This window comes from Amblyomma mixtum, chromosome 9 (genome assembly GCF_055824585.1).
Source record: "Amblyomma mixtum isolate Tamu chromosome 9, ASM5582458v1, whole genome shotgun sequence".
Lineage (NCBI taxonomy): Eukaryota > Metazoa > Arthropoda > Arachnida > Ixodida > Ixodidae > Amblyomma > Amblyomma mixtum.
Genome location: NC_143020.1, coordinates 115673131 through 115694674, shown reverse-complemented (window position 1 = coordinate 115694674; position 21544 = coordinate 115673131). Strand labels below are relative to the sequence as shown.

At 46.5% G+C, this 21544-nt stretch overlaps 1 protein-coding gene across 6 annotated transcripts in view; it reads left to right on the top strand.

Annotated features, from left to right (window-relative positions):
* LOC149330872 (thyrostimulin alpha-2 subunit-like) overlaps positions 1-21544 on the top strand; it is a 233407-nt gene that overhangs the window by 210864 nt on the left and 999 nt on the right. For all 6 annotated transcript variants that reach the window (XM_089561575.1, XM_089561572.1, XM_089561573.1 and 3 more), the window contains 2 exons: positions 2589-2696; positions 10595-10770. In XM_089561575.1, coding sequence (XP_089417701.1) covers positions 2589-2696; positions 10595-10770 — 284 coding nt within the window. The remainder of the gene's footprint in view (positions 1-2588; positions 2697-10594; positions 10771-21544) is intronic.

Genomic DNA, 21544 nt, shown 5'->3' with positions numbered 1-21544 from the left:
TAGGGACAGCATAGAGTCCACCCATAGCACCTCATGCTTTGGCGGTGCTGCAGCCAACTGATCCTCAACAAGAGAAGGGACTTCCCTCCGTCCGGCGCATACACGTAACGAAAAGGCGTGGGAAGATTCTTTGGAACTAAGGACGTCCTTGAGGATCTTCGCCGGTCCATCGGCTTTCTCTTTCTTTCTTCCTTTCTCGGTGTTCTTCGCTCGCTCCGGAAGCAGCGAATACAAATGCAAGGCGCATTTATTTCCATAGCATTGAGAACGAATCAAAAATAGGCGGCCCATAAGGGAGGCGTGGAGCTGGTGTGCTAAGCTCCACAGAGCGAACCGAAAGGATTGCGGGCCACGTGAAGTGCACGCAGTACAGTGCAAATAACTTGGACGTGGTTCCTCTTTATCAAGGGAGGGCCGAAATGAGGGGATTCTAGGTAATTCGCGGATTCACGTGGCATAATACTTTCTCGGAAAGCCCGTAAACAAATATAGACAGACATTTCAGTGCAGTTTGATGAGTGCGCGGCTAATGCCATTGCGAAGTTCTCAGAATTGATTTAAGAGGTTTGCATGATCAAAATCCGATTAATTTCCAGTGCTTGCATAGCGTGTTACAAAAATTATTAATTCTAGAGAACGGGGGGGGGGGGGGGGGGGGCTTACAGTCAGGGAATGACGCCTCCTGCTGGCATAAAACTGTTTGAAACAAAAGCTCAGCAGGTACAAGTAGAGAACAACGCACACAAAAACATTACAAATCCCGTAAGAAAGCAGAAAAATACGCATCTTTTTTAAACGTAGTCGGCAAAAGTCCAGCATTGCGCTAGATGTAGATGACAATATATGGAAGAAATGAAAATATAACTAAGTAGGGTAAAGATTATTCAAGCAAAAAAGAATCAAAAGAGAAACTCATGTAATATTACATGAGCATTCTCTACATATTGGGAAATTCTTGACATCAGGGATAGAACATCGCATTTTTGGCACCTTTATAAAGCAGGTGGTTGCACGTTATAAGTTCTATATGATGAGCAATGGGCTCTCTTTTTTTTCTGCATAGTTAGTCCGTGTCTTACTTAAAAGTTAGTCTATCGTTTAGCACAAATCGTATATGTGCGGGTACTGGTGAGGGTCTCATTAAGAATGAGAGCCGCACTAAACTTATCATTTATCAAGCCTAAAAGAAAATGGCCGCAGATTATGGTTATCAAAACATGGTTATCCTGTATTAAGTGTGTTGCGTTAAAGTTATGTGCATTAACAGTTAAATCATAATTACTCATATTTGAAAACTGCAATGATGATGTATTAGTATTATAAGTGTTGCGCCTCGATAGCATGCTATAATTGATATCGGAATGAATGAACGGGCTGCGCAGTAATATGAGAGTAGGCTTAGATAAGAAAGTAAGCAGGCTTAGAAAGAAAACCTTAGATAAGAAAGGATTTATTAAGGACACAAATCCTAATAGTAAGCTTGCATTTTGTATAAGCAAAACGTTGATGGAATTCGATATTGCAGCCTAGTTTTCCCGCTAATCATGCGCAAGCTGGTAGGAACTAAGTGGTGTTTAACTTTAAGATATCTGTTTTTCTGCCTTTTTACAGTGGTGTTTTTATTTAACACTGTCGGTGTTACAGAACGCTACGCGGTGCGTGTTATCGTATGTATGCCCGCTACACGCCACTAAATTCTTCGCGAGGGTCAGCGATTGATAATCTATGACGTTCGGAACTGTTTGGGAGCTGGGAACTGTACGCCTTCCCTCGGAACTTTTCAGTGACTGTCAGTAGAGTGCGGACGGCAGCTTCGAGTATTCCGACTCAGAAGGATGCCAACAATCTTTTGTATTCCTCTACTGCTTGTCATGTTATCGTCGCCACTACGTCCCGATCGTTATTCATTAGCCTCATTCCCCCCACCTCCTTCTTCCAGTCTATTTCCCATACTCCCCACTCATCTTCAACTGGTACGGATTGTTAGAGTTCTCAGATCGTGCGTGTGTCCTCCGATTCTGAAAGGCGCGTTGTCAATCCATCCTAAGCAATTACAGTAGTGCTATCCATATACCGTGAAAAAGAACACATGGCGCAGCGCTATGAACAGGCGCAGAAGCTACATACCTATTCCACTAGTTTCCCAAGCAAGAAAAGCAAATTTGTGGTTTCTGAGCAAAGAAAATGGCGGAGTAACCGTCTCACTTTACAATGGATACCTCAGCCGCGCAGTAACGGAAAGGAGGAAGGTGGCAGTGAAAGAGGAAAGAGGAAGGAGTGCCGTAGTGGAGGGCTCCGGAATAATTTCGACCACCTGGGGATCTTTAACGTGCACTGACACCGCGCAGCACACGGGCGCCCTTTGCGCTTTGCCTCCATCGAAACGCGGCCGCCGCGGTCGGGTTCGAACCCGGGTGCTCCGGCTGAGTTGCAGAGCGCGTTAACCATTGAGCCACCTGGGCGGATGTAGAGGAAAAGCTAAAACCCCTACACTTGTATGCAGGAAAAGAAAGGGGGGCATATAAAGAGAGAGGAAACGTGAACAATAAGAAAAAAGAAAAAAAATGTGCCTCTTCACTTCCCCGTAGGCTCGCAGCTAATGGCTCGGAAACCCTGCATCGCCTTCGTCCTCGGCGTCCTGGCGTTGACTGGCGCGGAGGCGAATTTCTGGGAGAGGCCCGGCTGCCACAAAGTCGGTGAGTACTGTAACGCCACCTGGTGAGGCTAATGGTCTTTGTTTTTAATTATCCACTCTACACGCAGAGTCTTTCGACATCCACAAATTTGTGTTCACTTACTTCACTGAATGCAGTGCTTAAACTGGATTCACGGTCCCGAAGGTAGGCTGGCACTAAAATGAACGTATAATCGCCGTTCTCCCAAGCGTAACTGCACGCCTACAAAAGAAATCTTTAAATATTTCTGAAATATTTGTCGTTGAAAAATTCGCCTGGGCCGGGGCTTGAGCTTGGGGCCATCGCATCATCGGGAATTACAGCCCTTCGATTAAATTCCTTCCCGTTTCGGCATGATCATTTCAGCATCGTCCCACCATCTTCTAAGGCCTGATCAGACAGTATTATGTGACAATATACATACAGGGTCTGTTCTGAAAGTAGTAGGACTCATTTTTTTAAATAAAATTTATTAAAGAGAATAGTACAAACGATTAGAATTTTTTCAAAGTAGCACCCTTCCGCACCTACACGCTGCTGCCAATGAGTTTTCCTGTTTTCGTACGCCTTCAGGAACACCTGGACTGGAGTGCTGTTTAGCTCCCTCGTCGCGGCCTGTTGAACTGCCTCTACCGATCCGTGATGTTTCCCCTTGAGCGTCGATTTTATTGTCGGAAATAGAAAAAAGTCTGGCGGTGCCAAGTCGGGGCTGTAGGGGGCCTGAGGCAGCGTTGCCGCCTCAGGCAAAGCTGCCTCAGTTTTCTGTCACGATCTCAAAAGCTTGGGTTTGAGGAATGCTCAAGTCATCAGCAATCATTCTGATACTCGTCCTACAATGACTGTTCGGTAAATGTTTCACTCGCTACACATTTTCGTTGGTCTTGCTGGTCGAAAGGCGTCCGAAGCGGTCGTCGTCTTCCACAATTTCCTTACCTTCTCGGAACAGCTTGCGCCACACAAAAAACACCTTATCTACCCATGGCAGCGTCACCGTAGGCCTCCTTAATCATGTCGTGAGTCTCTTTGACCGTTTTACCAAGATTTACACAAAATTTGACCACGTATCGCTGATCCACAAAACGCTCTATGATTCTGCGTGACGAGACGTTTCGACAGGGGGGTTCACAGTACAAGCGACCTGCTCTCTTCGACGGCCGAGTGCCGACGGCCGATTCTCCCGAGCATTCCCAATATTCCCCTTCAACGATCCTGCACGCGCAGATCGCATCTCGTCTTCCCGTTTGCCCAGGAAAAAACCAGTCCTACTACTTTCAGAACAGACCCTGTATTTAGTTGCATTTCATTCCGTCCTTGCCATTGGTCGCTGCGTTGGCAGTGGGTGTTGACGTCACGCTGGGCGTGACAGGAGCACGCCCATGATGGTACCTAAAGTTGTATAATGTGCTCCGCACACCTTGCACTTGAGAACCGTCGCCGACGCTGGCAAATGACGGAGCTCGATAACGATAGAACTGCAGATTTGACTAGTTGGTGTATAGATTCATAATGGTGCTTCAACAGCTCAAACACACACAGACCAAGAAAGAGACAAGACACACACACACACACAGCGCTGGTGTGTGTGTGTGTGTCTTGTCTCTTTCTTGGTCTGTGTGTGTTTGAGCTGTTGAACCACTATCACGATAACGAGTTTGACACCCACGACGAGCCTTCTCCGTGCGGATCTCATCTCATCAAAGAAACTGCGCTTTGTCTGTACAATTGGTGGACGGCTGGCAACGGCACCACGATCAGACCGGTCTTACCCAAGACAGGTGGTTCGCTTCCCTACCTCATGTTGATATCGACACGACTAACACATCCACTAAATAAAGTGATAAATACAAAATAAACATTCACATAATAAGGCCCTGGTTAGTTTACATTGTTTAGCTGCTCCTCAGGCGGGCGAGCGGAATGGGATTCTAGCACTGAAATTCGATAAATCTTTTTGAACTCAAAACATTTGAGAAAATGCAACGCTTTCCTCTGTAACCGGATAGATGTCTGCACTGAAAAGTACGCCAGCAGTAATCGCTGACCCCGCTCCACAAAGAGGTCCAGGAGTTTTTTATCAGCCCTTTAGGCACGGAATTACCGACTACTAACGCTAAGCCCACCCCTCTCGTGCAATTGTCGGCAGAATAACGCGAGGCTAATATCAGACCCGCAGCCAACAACAACAGTCACTGTCGACCTCAGTCTCCACGGACGATCCACTAAAGGCGTTCAGGAGTGCACTTTGGGTGGAGACACTGTATATAGTCTTCTTATACCAGGCTGCTCCCGTATAGAGGTCCCTAGAGCGATGTTCCCGTCCTTTATATATTTTTTTTATTTGGTGCGCCTTTGCACCCTGATTTGAATTCGTTTACGAGCAAAAATTTACGATTGCTCCGTGGACTGTTTGTGATCCTCGGCGCCGTTAATTGAGCCCGGCTGTGCAATGCGGCGCGTTCAAGCTCTGTCAGGAAACTTTAACAGCTCTGGCCAGGTGACGCTGATTCGATCTGTCCGTTCTCTTTCTCTTCTATCCCTCTCTTCTTCGTTTCTGTGCCTCTCCCTACTTTTCTGCTTTTTCTTAATCGCATTCCCAGTTCTCATTCTTCGCGCGGGCAGAGCAAGCACACCGAACGACGGTCCGCTGTATTTCCAAGCGCAGTTTCAGCGAACGGACGCAGCCTATAGGGTTCGCTGCAGCGAGACTTCGGCATGGCGGGCGTGTTTAACGAGACAGCGTTGAAGGCTCCCGATTTCCAAAAAATCTGACGTCATCGTCGTTGGCGATGTGAGCGGAAGATCCCCTTTTATTGTAAACTCTCAAGAAACGAAATAAAATAAAATAAAAAAAATTGGAGAGGAAGCCCGCACCCAACCAGAGGTTATCGCAGGCGATCCAATTAAACATAAAAGAAAAGGGGCCAACGCCCAAGAGAAAATTTAAGAAAAACCAATTACAAGAAAGGAAAAAAAAAAGGCACAAATGATGGTCGGGGAAAGGGATTTTTAAGGCAAGACGCCCCTGAAGGATTACGAAGGACGAAATGAAGATGAAACAGGGATGGGTCCAGCGTGCCTAGTTTGTTCTGACAGGCTCGCAGGCGGCCAGGAGGAGGGACGGTGCGGGGATCTGTAAGAAGGAAGAAGAGACAGGAAAAGAAAGCGAGGAGAAATTAAAAAAAACGAACAAAAGATCCCCGGAAAAGCAACCTATGCGGGCCACCTAAGTCCCGTGACCTTGTGACGTCGTCACAACCCACCCAGTGGACCGTGAGTAAACTCCGCATCGTGGCAGGTGGCAGTTAAGTTAATGATTGGTCGCGAGTGATTGCTCGGGAAGAGTAATCTGGGTGGTAGCCCCACTGCCATCGCAGGGCAGTGGCGCATCGCTTAGCCACTGCGCTAGGTTTGGTATGAGGGCTCTCCGGGATGTATGAATGTCAAGTAGTAAATGACCAGTTCCGCAAATATGAACATTAAACCATTAGCTCTTTATACCCTTAAGGCGCAGTTTAAGTGTTCCCTCCAATTACTGCATTTCGCCTTAGTCGAAATGAGGCCGACACGGCCGGGATTCGAGCCAGCGACCCCGTCCCCGGAAACAATTGGGTGGACGGATGTCAAGATGACCCTCTTTGAAACGGTGCGGCGGTGGGCGCCACCAGGCTTGATTTTAAATTTTTAATTTACTTTACCAATTTTTACCATTCAAAAGGTACGATCTAGAAATTCGGCCTTTTCAATTACATAGCCCGCTAATTTTTATGATGCGTCAGCTTTGCAGCCCGAACGTCAATCATCCCATGCTTTACTTTAACCATCCGATCCTCCATGCCGTTTCTTGCTAACGTTTAACGCTTATTTGTGCACCTTAGCTTCCTTATCCCTGAAGTCTTGGGGATACTGATTGTGTCTGTCTAGACATCTGGATGAATACTGCCACATTGCAGCAAAATATGTTTCATTGATTCTTAAGATTTACCACGTGTGTTTATACGTTTCGGCCACAGCGACACAGCGGCGGGTTTAATTCAAAGCAAATTATATAACCACCCCCTCCACCCATAGAAACGTGGTTGTATAAAGATAATTTGAACGAATTACCACACAGTTTCTTCAAGGCCTCTTTCTACAGTGCAGGCAAAGTAGACGCAACTCAACCTGCCTGTTTTGCACGAGAAATAAAAGAAGTACAAAAAAAAACAGCGCAATTGTATCCATACGAAAAGTAATTGAAAAAGCGTTCATTGACGAGTTTTATAACACGATTCACCGAGCTTCAATTTTTGGAGGAGTGCTGGGCTATAACATCCCACTACCTACTAAAGCGTGCTCACAATTCGCGGTGGTTGTAAACATGAAAGACCTGTAAACTTTTTCATTGAAGCTACGTGGGCGTTTGCGACGTTAGACGAAAACTTATGTAAAAGCAAGCCTAGAAACATTAATTTAAAATGTTTCTCTTCGTAGGAACCTCGCAGCACCTTTTTTTGTGACGTTTCCGACTTATTTCTCGTGCCTTGCAAAGCAAACCTCATTCGCGGACGACAGCGACATATTAATGGAAATTTGAGAACTATGCCGTAAAACCTTTTACGTTTGCAGTTGGTGCGTATGCACCCCGTATATGTGGGCGCATAGCATGCAGGGAGAATTCACTTACAACTCCTTGTTTTTACTGCTGGCGTTTCAGAACTATCCTACAGACGTAGCCACGGTGGCATGGACGCTTCACCTTTGTTAACAAGCCAAGCACTCCGTCGTGGGCGGACGAGTTCGGGAAAATAGAATTACACAGCGCGCAACAAAACCTGAGCCCACACAATCAAATTAAAACCTAAAGGGGTTCGTCTGGGCGACCGCTGCAGCATTCATTTTGCGGTCATAACTTTCCCTTAACCGTCGCTCAAAAACTGACGCGAGCGAAAAATTTCCGAACAAAATAAAGAATAAAAATTCGCCCGTTGCCCACGTGGTTTCTTTTTCTTTCTTCCTTTTTGTGGAGGCGGTTTTATTTATTATCAGCAAATTTTTGCCCACGCATGCAGCAGTTGGAAAGACACACGTCCGAAACGCACCTAACGGCGCAGACGATTCGGCAAGCAGTACAAGTGGAAATGCAAAGAAACAGATTAGATTAAAAACAAACCCTCTCCGTTCATTACTGGAAAAGAAAGTCGGGACCCAGAAAGAAGCAGAATTTACACAATTACCGCTACCCCTAAATACAGACGGATGATAGAACTGTGGAGTGCAACGTCATGAAGAATCAGCATTGCCCCAGAACACTTCTCGCGGGTTTATTTTTTCTATTCTTGCCACGTAACATGCAGCCTTAACTGTCCGTCCTGACCTCAACATAAATGCCAGACAGTACATCATTTGTAAATTAGATTCATAGAACGAATGAGGGACGTGAGAAGGGGGTACCAGTTACAGAAAGTGCAGGCGTTGTGAATACCGCTGCGCTTGCTGGAGCAAGGTAGAAGGAAACCCAAAAACTTCGGGTAAGCCGATGTCATTACAGTTCGCACTCACAGCCAACGCAAAGCCAATCTAGTACAGAAGGAACGTGATGCTTGAATTGTAATACCTGTGCCTCATGGAGGACTTTGATGCTATTAAGTGTTTGATGACTTAGGTTTTAAAAGTGCGAGAATTGGGCCTAGTTGGCAGTTCATCATGTTGAAATGCGCTAAACTTTTTATCGAGCGAAAAAACGAAACGAAGACCCAAAACAATACACACTATGTTGTTACTTCGTTTCGTTGTTTTTTGTCCGTAAAAAGTATAGCGTGTTTCACCGCCATGACTTAAGTTTTAATTTGATTCGTATGGTGCCACACGCTCAAATTTAATGACATCAGCCTTAATGCCATTCGCAACCTACTAAGTTCGCCACAGCTCATTCGCCCGAGAAATGCTTACACTTGCACCCATTCTTCGCGTAGAAATTACATGGAGCTTCGTTCTGAACACCTTCCTATGAAGTGTAAGTTTCATTCACGCCTTGCGTAAAATGAGGCACCTCTACATATACGTTGTGTATGGTGCTCTTTTTTGTTTTTTTTTTTTTACCGGCAATTCTAACACTTTTGGCTTGCGTGCTAAGAGGCAGCTGTATGACTACTTTTTTATTTGTCAACTGGAAGCAGTGACACTTCCTCCAAGATGACTGTATTACACTTGGACATCCATAACGAGATTTTATGCTTAAAGGTGCACTAAAGAGAAATCTGAACTCGTCTTTTTTTATCGCTGGAACTCTATCTACTCGTTCCGAGCATTCTTAGAAACTTGAATCATTGTCCTGTGCGGCCGATTTCCCTAATTTAAATCGAATTAACTGTCCCGGCTGCCGCTTTTTTTTTAAACTCACCGCTTAAGGCAGGGCGAGTCAACTGGCGCATGGAGTGCCTTTCAGGCAGTCGCGTGGTGGCCTCGCTTTTACTTTTATTTTGGTTTTGAGTTCTTCCTGAATGAGACAGCATAGCTGCAAATTAGGCCCACGAAAATAAAAATACGCGTGGACTCTTTGTTATCGCCGATCGCTACGTATCACTCCGCCGATGGCACAGCGGCAAGCCGACACGGGACTGGCTAAAAGGCACTCCACGCGTTTTTTGACTCCTACCGTCAGCGGTGAGTTCAAGAAAAGGTGGCAGCCGGGACGTTTAATCCTCTTTAAATTAGGAAAATCGGTCGCACAGGGCAATAATTCAAAGTTTGTAAGAATGCTCGCCGCGTGTAGATCGAGTTCCCGCGCTAAAAAGACGATTTCAGATTCCTCTTAAGCGCATCTTTAATACCTTTTAGCTTTTGAGTGATTTGCAGGCGGTATCATAATGGGTACATATCAGAGGGAGATGGCATAGCACGATCCACGATACGGTACTGTGATCTGCTTATGCGGGGAATCAATGCACGGGCCCCCAATTCACCGGCTGAAAACACAGCTACATTCGCTGTGTTCTTTCTCGAAACTCCGAAATGGTACATTGTCATTAACAGTGTAACCGACCGAATTCTAAGAGAAGGCAAGCGTAGCAGGGCGCTGAGGAAGGTAGGCTGGCGTATCAAATTGAAAAGTTTGCGGCGTTGAGGTGGCCGCCGCTGGCACAGGATAACGTTAATTGGAGAGATTAGGGAGAGGCGTTTTCCTGCAGTGGACGTAGTCATGCTGCTGCTGCTGATGATGAAAGTTAAAACGTTGACCACTTGCTCTCAATTCATGTCAGCTTGTGACACAGGCGTAACTTATAAAATAAATCGGCTTATTCCAATTAGTGAAGCTTTAGTCGGTAAGCCGACATCTCTGAGATAATGGCTGAAATAATGGAGACGCACACACGAGCACGCACGCACGCACGCACGCACGCAACGCGCGCGTGCACAAACAAACGCGTCAGCCCTCGTGCCTCCCCGTTTGCCTGAGCAGTTGGCAGATGTAATGGAAAGGCAGCACAGTGGGGGAGTACCAGCTCAAGAGGGCAGAACAGAGGCGTAATTTGATTTAGATTTTGCTTGGAAGGCATAGAAATAACTTTATGAGGGGTAGAAAGGAAGGCATCCTCTTGGCAGCATTAAAAATGCAGCAATTTCAGTTTAAGCAAAATTGAAAAAGAGCAAGAAAGCAAGAAGATGAGCACACGCTGAGCACACATAGCGCTTACGACCACATTGAGACTCGAACTCTACACCAAAGGCATCAGGGCGTCCAGTGTTCTGATGGTGCCGGACCTCAGCCTCTCATCCGTCTCTAGTCACTTATATACTTGTTTGGTTTATTTTTTTCTCATCCTTCGCGCATTATTTTCAAGACATCTTCATAAATACTGACTTATAATTATTCAAGCACGCTCATCAGTCCGCCTTCGTCACGTCCAATCAATCAATCAGTCAATCAATCGCTCCCGCAGGGCACACCCGTCGCGTGAGCATCCCCGACTGCGTGGAGTTCGACATCACGACCAACGCGTGCAGGGGCTTCTGCACCTCCTACTCGATCCCGTCTCCCGAGTTCACGCTGCGCATGAACCGCAACCACAGGGTCACCTCGTTCGGACAGTGCTGCAACATCATGGACACCGAGGACGTGAGTGGCGCCATCATTTATCTCATTTGGACAACTGTTCCGTCTGCCGAGGGTTGCCCTTTTGTTGTTTTATGACTGTGAATGACTTTTTTTTTTTTGCAATGACTACCTGACGCTGCTTTTGCAAACATTGCTTTGTACTAGAAGTAGGCAACGGTAACTCTGAGATCATTTGTAAGATTGAATGTGTTGCGGTCATTGTAAACTTAGTTTTCCACGGCGGAAGGTTGATGTGATAGCGATTGTGAGGGGGTCATGTGACTGAGTGTCCTCTATAACTTTGAGCCCTGAACTTTCTTATAAACAGTTGGTATAGTCCAACCTCTTTCCTATCTTCCCCTTCTTCTCGGTTTTCCTGTGCGCGTCGTTTTGGCTGGTTTAATTTCTTAAAGAGGGGGCAGGGGCGTCTTGTCCTTCACGAGTGGAGAAAGCATCAAAACAAAAGAGAAATGTCCGGCCGAGGTTAGATAAGCAGCATCATTGAACGACTACGGCAGCAATGAGAAAAAATTAAGCGGCAGTCGAAAATGAACAGAAAGCGCAATGCCTTTCTTTACCAAGGCTGGCACTAGAATCATGACTTTCTACTAGATCCGGAACAAAATGTAATGAACTCTACATATTAAAGCACAACTTGAGCAAGGTGATCATAGTTTTCAGTAGATGACTGATCGGGAAAAAATCCCCAAGCCCTGAAGTGACAAGTATATATTTCGAGGTATCTCCATTGCATCCCTGTGGCTATTTATAGACACCTTCGGCGAAATATCTTGCCTCCAGCTAGATGACCCGATGAGAATTCTGCTTGTGTCCATACAGATGTCTAGGGCTCCGCAAAGACAATCATGAAAGGTTGGCACGAAACACGACGTAAAGGCATCAATAGCTTCTAATGCTTTCCCATTACCAAGGACCGAGACATAATGCGTTAAGTTGTTAATGCGAATTCTTTTTACTGGTATTGCAAGTGCGTTCATGCCTGTCGATGTAAACCCTTGTTTACGTTACGAATAGGTCCTGAGTCGTTACGCCGCCACGCCCCACGAATTCTTCGTTCGACGATCATCAGGTCGCAATAAACAGCCCAGTGAGCGAGGGCTAGCCAGCATCGCTTGGCTCGGCGAGCAGCACTGTGGGTGTGGCGACACGGCCCTGACTACAATATGGTAATTCCACCCTTTACGTCGTCCAGGGTAACGCCTATCTCTGCAAGCGAATGTGGGGAGTAACGAGGCGGCCTACAAAAACGACACTGCGGCGTGTGCTTTGAGCACTGAGAAGCAACACAGTTATAGATTATCCGCGATGCTTTGACTAATACCGCGTATTCAAAACACTCTGCGCTGATAATTATTAATGCTATAAACTAATATCGCCCAGCCAGGTACGTTACCAATTTATAACTCTTCCCAAAAATAGCTACTCAGCAGCCGTTAGAGCATCTTTATAACAACTATCTGAAGTAAAGCTTAAAGGCTTTGAAGTCTGGAAACATGTGCGCGCATAAAGTAGACGCAAGAAACTCACGGGGGCACCTAATTCCTCAGTGCAGTGTCAGTGCAATAGCATTTAGCAGCTGTTGACGCGTTTACCGCGTTTACGCGTCACTTCCGTTCTGGTGACGTCACTTGACGAATTTTATGAGCGACGACGCATTTAATGTAGGCTGTTCCAGGGGCATTACCGAGGTCAGCGGCATTCTCAACCCCCCGCCCATTCTTTACCACTTACTCTGTTGTCCTTGTGCCGCAATCCTCCTACCCCCTCCCTCCATTGCGTTGCCCATGCTCCCGCTCTCATGCTCTCAGCGCACCCTATGCCACCTATAAGCTGGCTCCCCTTTTGTAGAAAGAAACATAAAGAGAAAAACACCTCCTCTTCGCCTTTCTCTCCGGGCTTAATGACAGCGGCAGGTTCATCCAAAGCCGCCTAGACACAAAATGGCGCTGGTTCGTCCCCCTCCCTCTCACAAGCACGATAATGGCGGTCGCTTAACGGCCCGCCGGAATCGCACAACCGCACAGGGTTCGACCTCAATTAAAGCGCCCAATGTCCGGTTTAGCTTGAATGTCATTCTTATTTGCCAGAATAGGAACGCTGGAGTTTTTTGGCTACTACTTACTACGTACACGGCGCCGATGCTTCTAACGCAAACAGAGCCCGATGCGTGGTAATCTAGAGACGACGTCGACAGCTGAGGTAACTTGAAGCCAACGTCTGCGAGAGTCATACATATCTGAGGTGCTCCGTTGATATAGCCCATATAGGGCTACGTTTGACGTAATTCCGTCGTGAGAACAGTGTAAGTGGTGGTTCGGTTACGTCACTTTCTTTAGTTACGTCACATTGATTCCCCCGTCCCCCTTTCTTCGTTTTCTTCCGCCTAATTGGTGATGGCGATAGAGCAGCAAATGTCGACGCCGCAAGGTGGCACGCATGGAGTGGGAGCTGGCATCTGACTGCGCCTAGCAGGTCAAAACGAGGCAGTCTATGCCCAGTGACGTTGCTTTACCAGTGACGTTGCTGTTGACGTCAATGGGCCACTTCTCAACCGTATGCTCCTAGAATATTAAAAAAAAAAACGTCTAATGGTACTACATTATAGCATGCGTTTTTTCGTGCCAGAGCCGCCAGTGTTGAAGAAATCGCGTCACAGCAGGCGGGGAGAGAGAATCCAGAAAGGTGCAGAAAAACACTGGACCAGCGCTGCGTTTCTAGGATAGTAATTCATCGCTATTTATTTAAGACGAGCATACAGACAGACGTGACAGGACGGGCGCTGGCTCTAAGTTTGTTGAAACACACTCGTGCGTTACTATCCTAGAAACAATGCCTAAAGAACTATCCTCGCAACGTGCTTTATTAAGCAGTGTTGAGTTGTAAGTTGGTGACGGTCCTGTGTGTGCTGTTGTCCCTGCTGTACCGTTTCCTCTTCAACTATAATCCAACTACCCCAACCGAAGACAAATCCGTCATTTATATTTACGTGTAGAGTAGACTGGCCCTTTCGAAAAACATGCTGATGCTGTGTTAGAAAATTATACTTGTCCAAGAAATCTGAGATATGATTATGGATTATGTGTTTCGAAGTTTGCATATGGTAGATGTTGAGAAATTGAGATGGTAGTTTCGAATTCAGTTATTTTTTCCTGTTTTATATAGTTTTCATTCTGACAGTCCTCCAGTCCCTCGGCATTTCTCTCGGATTCTCGCGTGGAAAGCCAAGCGCGCGAAAATTCGGCCCCTGATCTTCGCTTCTGTGGATTGCTGCCGTCGTGGGCTACATCGCTTTCGTCTTTTACGCGACACCGTATACAGCTCGTTCGGTCGAAAAACCGTCGGCGTAGTAGTAGTAGTCGGTGCCGCGTGTCGGAAGTAATCGGGGGCTGCGTAAAAAAAATCGTATCGGGGTAATTTGTGACTCTAGCGACTGGTGACTGATTGGTGTGGGATAGGTGGTGACGAGTTAATGAAAGCATTGTAATGAATTGATTATTTCAAGAAATGAAAAAAGAAATGAAAAAAAAAAAACAGAAAAGGGGGATCAAGGTTGTCAAACTGCTCGGAATGAACAACCAATGCTTGATGATAGTAATTTTGAAAATACAGAATGTGTAACTTATCAGTTAACTAATTGAAACAATTAAAGTCATGAAAAATTCGTCAATTTACGCAACCACCACCTGCAACACGCTGTCGCGTTCCACTGTTAAGGGTGAAGCTTATGCGTCCTCCAATTTTTGAAGCTGCACCGTCTGCTTTATCTGCTGACGCCTCGAGCTCGAGACCAGCACCGCAGTCTAGAACGAGAGACGTAGCGCGTGGCTTTCGCACCCTCCCCATAGAGAAACATGCCTTCACCCTTCACCCTTCCCCCCCCTCCCCCCCCCCCGCCTCCCTCCAGCGCGCCTCGGGGTGAGCAGTCAGAGGCACACTGCTACGCGTTCAACTCTTAAGTTCCTTCGACGCAGCAGGGTGAATTAGCGCTTGACTTCAAAGCCGTCGCTGCGTAACTACTCAACCTCATTCGTCAGCTTAGCGGCCACCTTACGAGAGCTGGTCTCTGTCAAGCCGCTGGCGGTGGTGGCGTGCTTTGGAGCGCCGGCAGACTTAATTGGTTTTATTTGTTTCCTTGAGCTGTAGGAGATGAGGCCTTTTGGCAGGCTTCGTTGCCTCGCCGTGTCTTCCGGTATTGTCCTCTTGATTTAAGCTTGAGCGTGTCACAGCGACAAAGCCTCGTTAAAGTCCTCAAAACAGAGCACAGGTTCCAGCTGGCGGAGTAAGAATGCTGCGCGTGAAACTGTTACTACGCGTGTGTGGTGCGTATGCCTTTTACGCTAACCTCGAAGCTCTGGCGCACCTACAGGACCGTCTACCGTTCCAAATACAACGTTGAGGCGAAAAAGACACAAACTGCAAATAAACCCTAGAAACTCCGGACGCTACGAGTGCAGACATTTATTGACAGTGACGTCGCATAGAGGCTCAGAGTAGTCTCGGTGAACGCGGATTTGGGAAAGGAAAAAGTGCAGACGTAAAATGTTTCCTACTCTAATAATCAAGGCAGGCTAGAATGATCTTGAAGACGAATTGTAAGTCCGCGTGTATTCTAGCTGTGGACGGTGATTTTTTTTTTTTTGCAGTTACTATCATGGCAATGATTTAGTCCTCGAAAACTCATCTCTGTGGCCGTCTATTAAGCGCTCTTTGTTTCGGCACTTTTATTTTTCTTTCTTTTTAAAGCCCTTTCCAACATATGTATTCGGGTGCATTGGATAAAACGCATTTTGCGCTCTCCTCTTCCTAGAAGCAGTAACAGTGATAGTTTTACTCTGATTCTCCAGATATCAGAGCTATTTTTCGATGATACCCGCTGATTGCACCATCAGTGCCCACCGCCTGCGATACCCCGTCGGTCGCTCGATCCGCCACTCCTTTTCTCCCGATGCCTGTCGCAGCGTCGTTGAAGTCGGTTGTTCGCCGCCGTACCGGGCCATCACACGGCGGGCCAAATGGGCCAGCCCAGCTAATACACCTTTACTGCATTCCAAACCGCGCACGAGCCGCGCGAGCCATAAATACAACGCTCGCGCCGTCGCCGATTGCGACGCCCGTATGACGAGCACGCTCAGTACATACCCGCAAGTTGATGCGCATTCCGCAGACCTGTCCTGCACTGCCCTAAAGAAAATATAACAAATGCCATAAAATAGCAGAGACGATCGCGATCTCTGGCGGAGGAGGACACAACAGCTGTGTCGCAACGCCGGCGATATGTCGCAGGCGGGAGTTGTATCAGCCGCGTTGCCCGGCGGTCACGCCGAACCGGTAGGTTCCGGTGCGTTTTAGGGAACCCTCCGCAAGCAATCGGCCTGCCAATTTACCGCCTCCATGGCGCCGGCATGCATATTGAAAGCGCTTATGCTTTCACGCTGTAGATATTATCTGCCCGACGAGGCAAGCGAGATTGTGAGGGCGGCAATGGTATCCATAGGGGGAAGTGATGGGAGTCGGTCACTAGCGGTTCTTCCTTCGTACCGTAGATAGGCGTTCGAGGAATTCAGAATTGACTAGGAGGTCACGTTTGGCACAGCACCCAGTGTTCGCCAGTGTGTGGTCATCTGCGCGTGCCTGTGAGCGTGGGAATTTCGTCATTGGGTTAGCAGATGGTTACAAAGCAGTGAAAAATAACGACTGCCGTTGGCAGCCTGTGTATCAGGTATTGCTGCCAGGTGTTGTAAAAAAAGCATGCCCTCCGAGAGAGAGAAAGCGGAAGTAGCTTGAAGGCACAGCGCCCCAACGACGGGACTAAGAAAGAGACAAACAGAGCGCTTTCTTTAGTCCATGTCCTTCGTGCGCTGTGTCTTCAGTTTGAACCATGTACCGACTAGCCGAGGAAAATGCCTTACAGAAGTAACTTTCATTCGCAGCCTTCAAAAATGACGAAGCAGAAGGCTGTAGCCTAAACCCCCATTCGTTCCCCTAACCGTCGGCCGTAATTCTTTCCCAAGCAGCACAAATAATCGGTCCAGTATTGAAAACGAGTGGCTTCACTGTGGTCCCTACACGACCGATATTTGCCAATACAATTCCAATATTAGGCGATTTCCTGTGCTGCTTGGATTGGGACACGGCAGCAGTCAGGTGGAGATCGATGACTTTACGTTGCTCTTCTGCTTCGTGGCTGAATAACAAGGTCTCCCAGTATTCCACATTTCTATTAGGGTCGTTGTAAGAGGGGCAAGTCCATGCCACGTGGACTAGATATGCAATGCTATTCCAGTGCGTACGTCTAGGATTGAAGACTTCTGGATGCATTTTACTGTACAGAAATGTTCGCTTGATGTGTGACGTCACCGTTGCCGTCATGATACGCTGTTGTGCCTGAGGTCATCCTGAATGGCCGAAAACGGACACCATCGCCTATATGTATAGTCCATCCATGTGTTGCAGTCGATGCGTCAAAATACACTCAGTAAGAGAATCTTACAACGGCCGTCGATGTGTGGAATGGCGGTCCGCTTGTGATCCCCCACGCCGCGGGTTTTTCTTAGTAGGTGAGTGTCACCCGAGAGTCGACGCATCTTGGGCGTGGATCTGTTACCACGAGAAGGTTTCGCGTCGTCCTTGAAGAGCGCAAAACTTTGGGTTCTGTACTGTTGGTGTCAGGGCAAATCCCGACCGTGGCAACGTAAGTATTCGTGTTACGGTGACGCGTCGCAGAAGGGTGTCTTACAAACAGAGTAGGCAAACAATTGTGAAATGAGACGGAGTATACTACTGCTCTTCGTATAGCTCATCGCGTTGAAGAAGCGCGTAGGCGTCACTTCGCACATGCGACGAACTTTTCATTGCAGGAGACGTTACTGAGCCTTCAAGATTCGTGAGCCGTTAAGACAAAAGCTTTGAAAGCATCGCGACACTGATACTACGTTAACGATATCAGCTTGCAGAGAAAATGCATTTTTGGCTGCTTGCCAACAAGGGTCCCGTGGTGCTTCTGAGTTATGTGTGTCACTAACTGTGACTAAATAAATCTATACTCTATCCTAAAAGACAAATGTTTTAGGTTGTTAGCTTGTGGGTAGATGTTTTAGACTTTCTTTTAAGTTCCCGGCGAACCAAAACGAATGTTCTCCGTTAATTTCATAATCCATGAATCAGCAACTACCCGAATAGTTAATGTGGGTGCCGTCCTAGACGAATGGAAATCATGCTCGCACCAAAAACGATTCATCGAAGTTATTTTATGCCATCTCCGTATTGGACACACACATCTCACACACAACTTCCTACTTACAAAAGAAGACAAACCTGTTTGTGAAAAGTGCAGAGATGAACTAACAGTAAACCACATATTACTCTCATGTACGGAACTTGAATCTATAAGGAAAAAACATTTTACTACCTTTTACCAAGAACAGATTCCTTTTCATCCAGCATTGATTTTAGGCGAAGATGCCCTTGTCAGTATACCCTATGTTTTTAGCTTTTTAAGGGAAGCCAGTATTCTTCACAAACTCTAATTTACTCACCCTGTGCTTCACTACATACAGTTATACACCTCAGCCGCTTTCTCACTCATGAGAAGGAGGCTGAGGTCTTTATCTGAGTTGTTGGGAGCCTCGAGATCCTTGCCAAGCCAAGGATGTCCGCGGAGGTTACCCAACCCTTAAAAGTTTATGCAATCAGACATTTTTAAAATGCTTGTCTTTCATCAACTAGGCAGTAAAATTAACTTTTAGGCCCTTTACACCACCGTTTTTATCCGCTTTGTTTTCAAGCTATGCTGAAACCAATTTTCCATACCTTGAGCTTGGCGCATGATAGCCTTAGTCGCTTATGCGTCATTAAACCCAACGCAACACAGTTAACGTGGGTGCTGCGTCATCATTGTCGACGTCGCAGTCGTCGTAAGCCGATGCCACATGGATCGCGACTGAGTTTTCTTTTCACCTACGCATGTAATTAGGCGCTTCTTCGTCACGCTTTGTACGTAATCGCTGTAGAGGGCAAGGAGGCGCCGGGAAATTGTTGCGTGCACTGCTTCCAGCCGCTTACGTCATGGATCCGAATCGTTTTACGCCAGCCTTCGCTAAGAGCCCGGACTGTAGCCACGTGAGGTGATGTTCACGTGTTTAGAGGGTCTTGCGCAATGCCTTTCCGCCTAGGCGCTCATAAGAAGCCGAACACCGCAACACTTAGGAGACGACGAATCCGCAGCTTCAGTTGAGCTGAGGAGCCGTTACATGGATGCTATGGTACCTTTCCAGATATTCAAGAAAGACTCAAGAAAGAAGTTGGAGCTATAATTTAGTCCATCAGGCTAACATGTCCGTGGGCATGTAGCTTTAACCGTGAGTTTTGACATTTCCGACGTGCCTTTCAGGAAACATTATGCAGAACTTCGCGAGAGTACTTCCGCCCAAAATAAAACTTGTTTCTCAATTTTCAGATTTTTGCTAATTTCTTTTTTTTTTCGTTTCTATTGGTATGCGCACTCCTGGGCTTTTTGTGTTCTTGTAGGTTTTGACTTTCGGATGCGTTGCTTTTTTTTTTTTTCTCGAGCGTACTTACTGCGTACTCCTTCTCGGAGGAATTTCGTCATAGTCGTCTCTTCACCGGAGCCAGAAATTCCGCCGAGGGCTCGTGAAGCAAGTGAAGACATTTCGCGAGGAGCCCTGTGTGACGTAGGAAAGCTGGACAGGTATTATGGACGAGTAGACGTGGCTGAATTTTAACACGACAGCGAAAATGACAAAAGCAAAGAAAAGAAGAGAAAGTGTCAAAAATGATAGATGACTTGGCTAAAACAGTGTAGCGGAAATAAGAAACAGCGAATCCACCGCTGAAATACACACAGTAAGCTTCTTTTAAACGTGCAGTGAAGAGGAATCTGAACTCGTCTTTTTGCCGTGGGAACTCGATCTACACGTTCCGAGCATTCTTAGAAACTTCCACTTATTGCCCTGTGTGGCCGATTTCCCTAATAAAATCGGATTAACGTCCGGCTCCCGCCTTTTTTTTTTTTTAATTCTTCCCGTACGGTGGGCGGAGCGACCAACGCGTGGAGTGCCTTTCAGCCAGCCACGTGGAGGCTTGCCGCTCTGCCATCGGCGGAGTAATACGTAGTAATCCGTGGTAGCAAATAGTCCGCGCGTATTTCTATTTCTGCCGGCTTATTTTGCGGCTATATTATCTGCGAATGAAACTATTTATTCACGGAAACCTAAAAAATGAAATAAAGCGAAAGCAAAGCCTCCATAAAGCTGGCTGAAAGGCACTCCACGCGTTGGTCGACTCCGCCCACCGTACGGGAAGAATTAAAAAAAAATGCGGGAGCCGGACGTTAATTTGATTCAATTAGAGCAATCGACCACACAGGGCAATAAGTCGAAGTTTCTAAGAACGCTCGGAACGTGTAGATTGAGTTCCCGCGGCAAAAAGACGAGTTCAGATTCCTCTTCACTGCACCTTCAAATAGGACGGAATTACTGCATGGACGGGAAGGTAGAATAAAAGCAAAAGATCATAGGTAGATAATTAACTCTAGTAATCAGTCAATAAATCCGATTTTCATTGATTCACTTAACAGTCCGTTTACTTCAAACCGAGGTTGGAAAGTAAGCGAACACGAAAAAGGGGGCGGATGTCTGACTACTTGACTCCTCATTTTGCTTTCAGCGAGTAGCGAAATAAACAAGGAGGAAAATGCACCGAATATCGACAGGGAAAGGCTCTGAAACAAATTATGTTTAAAAAAAAATCAGGCTATAAAGATTTATAAAACATGCATCTACAAATAAATGTAATTTCTGTTTGTGGACATTCTTTAAGTGAGTGACTTAAGCAGATAAACTTACGGTCGTTCCGTCCCAAGGCGTCATGGATTCAAGCTGTCTGATTTCTAGAAAGCATTGTGTTGATTTCCACTCCTTGGGGGCTCTCCGACGTTCACTGATATTGGATCACACGATTATTCTCGAATTTCGCCCGCAACACGTGGAGTCTACGTCCCGGCAGATAAAGAGATAAGAAACAAGCGAGGGGAAAGAAATACTCGTGTGCTGGTATGCTGAACGTCATGAGAACCGATCGATGTCATTGGCTCGAGGGCTTCCTTTGAGGCGCATCTGCTTCTGCGTTCTTGAATGGCATCCTACTATAGGCGTTTTAGATTACCCCTCAGCACCTTCTGTACAAAAACGAAATGCAAGTGAAAGAGACTGCTAATGTGCCTCCGTTTCTAAGAGCTTATCTTTAGCATTATGTTCCTTTTGCCTGTATATATCGTGCTCCTGGATGTGCCATCACTTTTCTTCTACGGCAACCTAAGTGGTGTGTGCATGTGTCTATTGTTCTTTCCGCCATTTTGTCGAGACACATTGTTATTTGTGTTACATTTTTTGTTGCTCTTAATGCGAGATGTTCTGCATAGAAAGTGAACATATTTTAATGGTTTTTATTTTTCATGTAATATGCTCTAATTCACTTATTGCTTATGTGTGCTTGCACCGTGGTTGATTCAGCTGCCTGCCAGGCGATGCCGCTTAAGCCACCAATGGCATTGGCAGGCCTGAATGTATAAAAACTGATTTCATTACTGGTAATACATAAATTATGATTATTATCAGCGTGTTCCTTACAGCTGATAGTAAACTAGCAAACACTAATAAACCACACAACTGTCGGCTTGACGCTGCCTCTGCAGGAAAGCTTGCTTTATTCACCTAATCGCTTCGCCTCAATGCCCGGCCCCCTCCCCTTTGTTTTT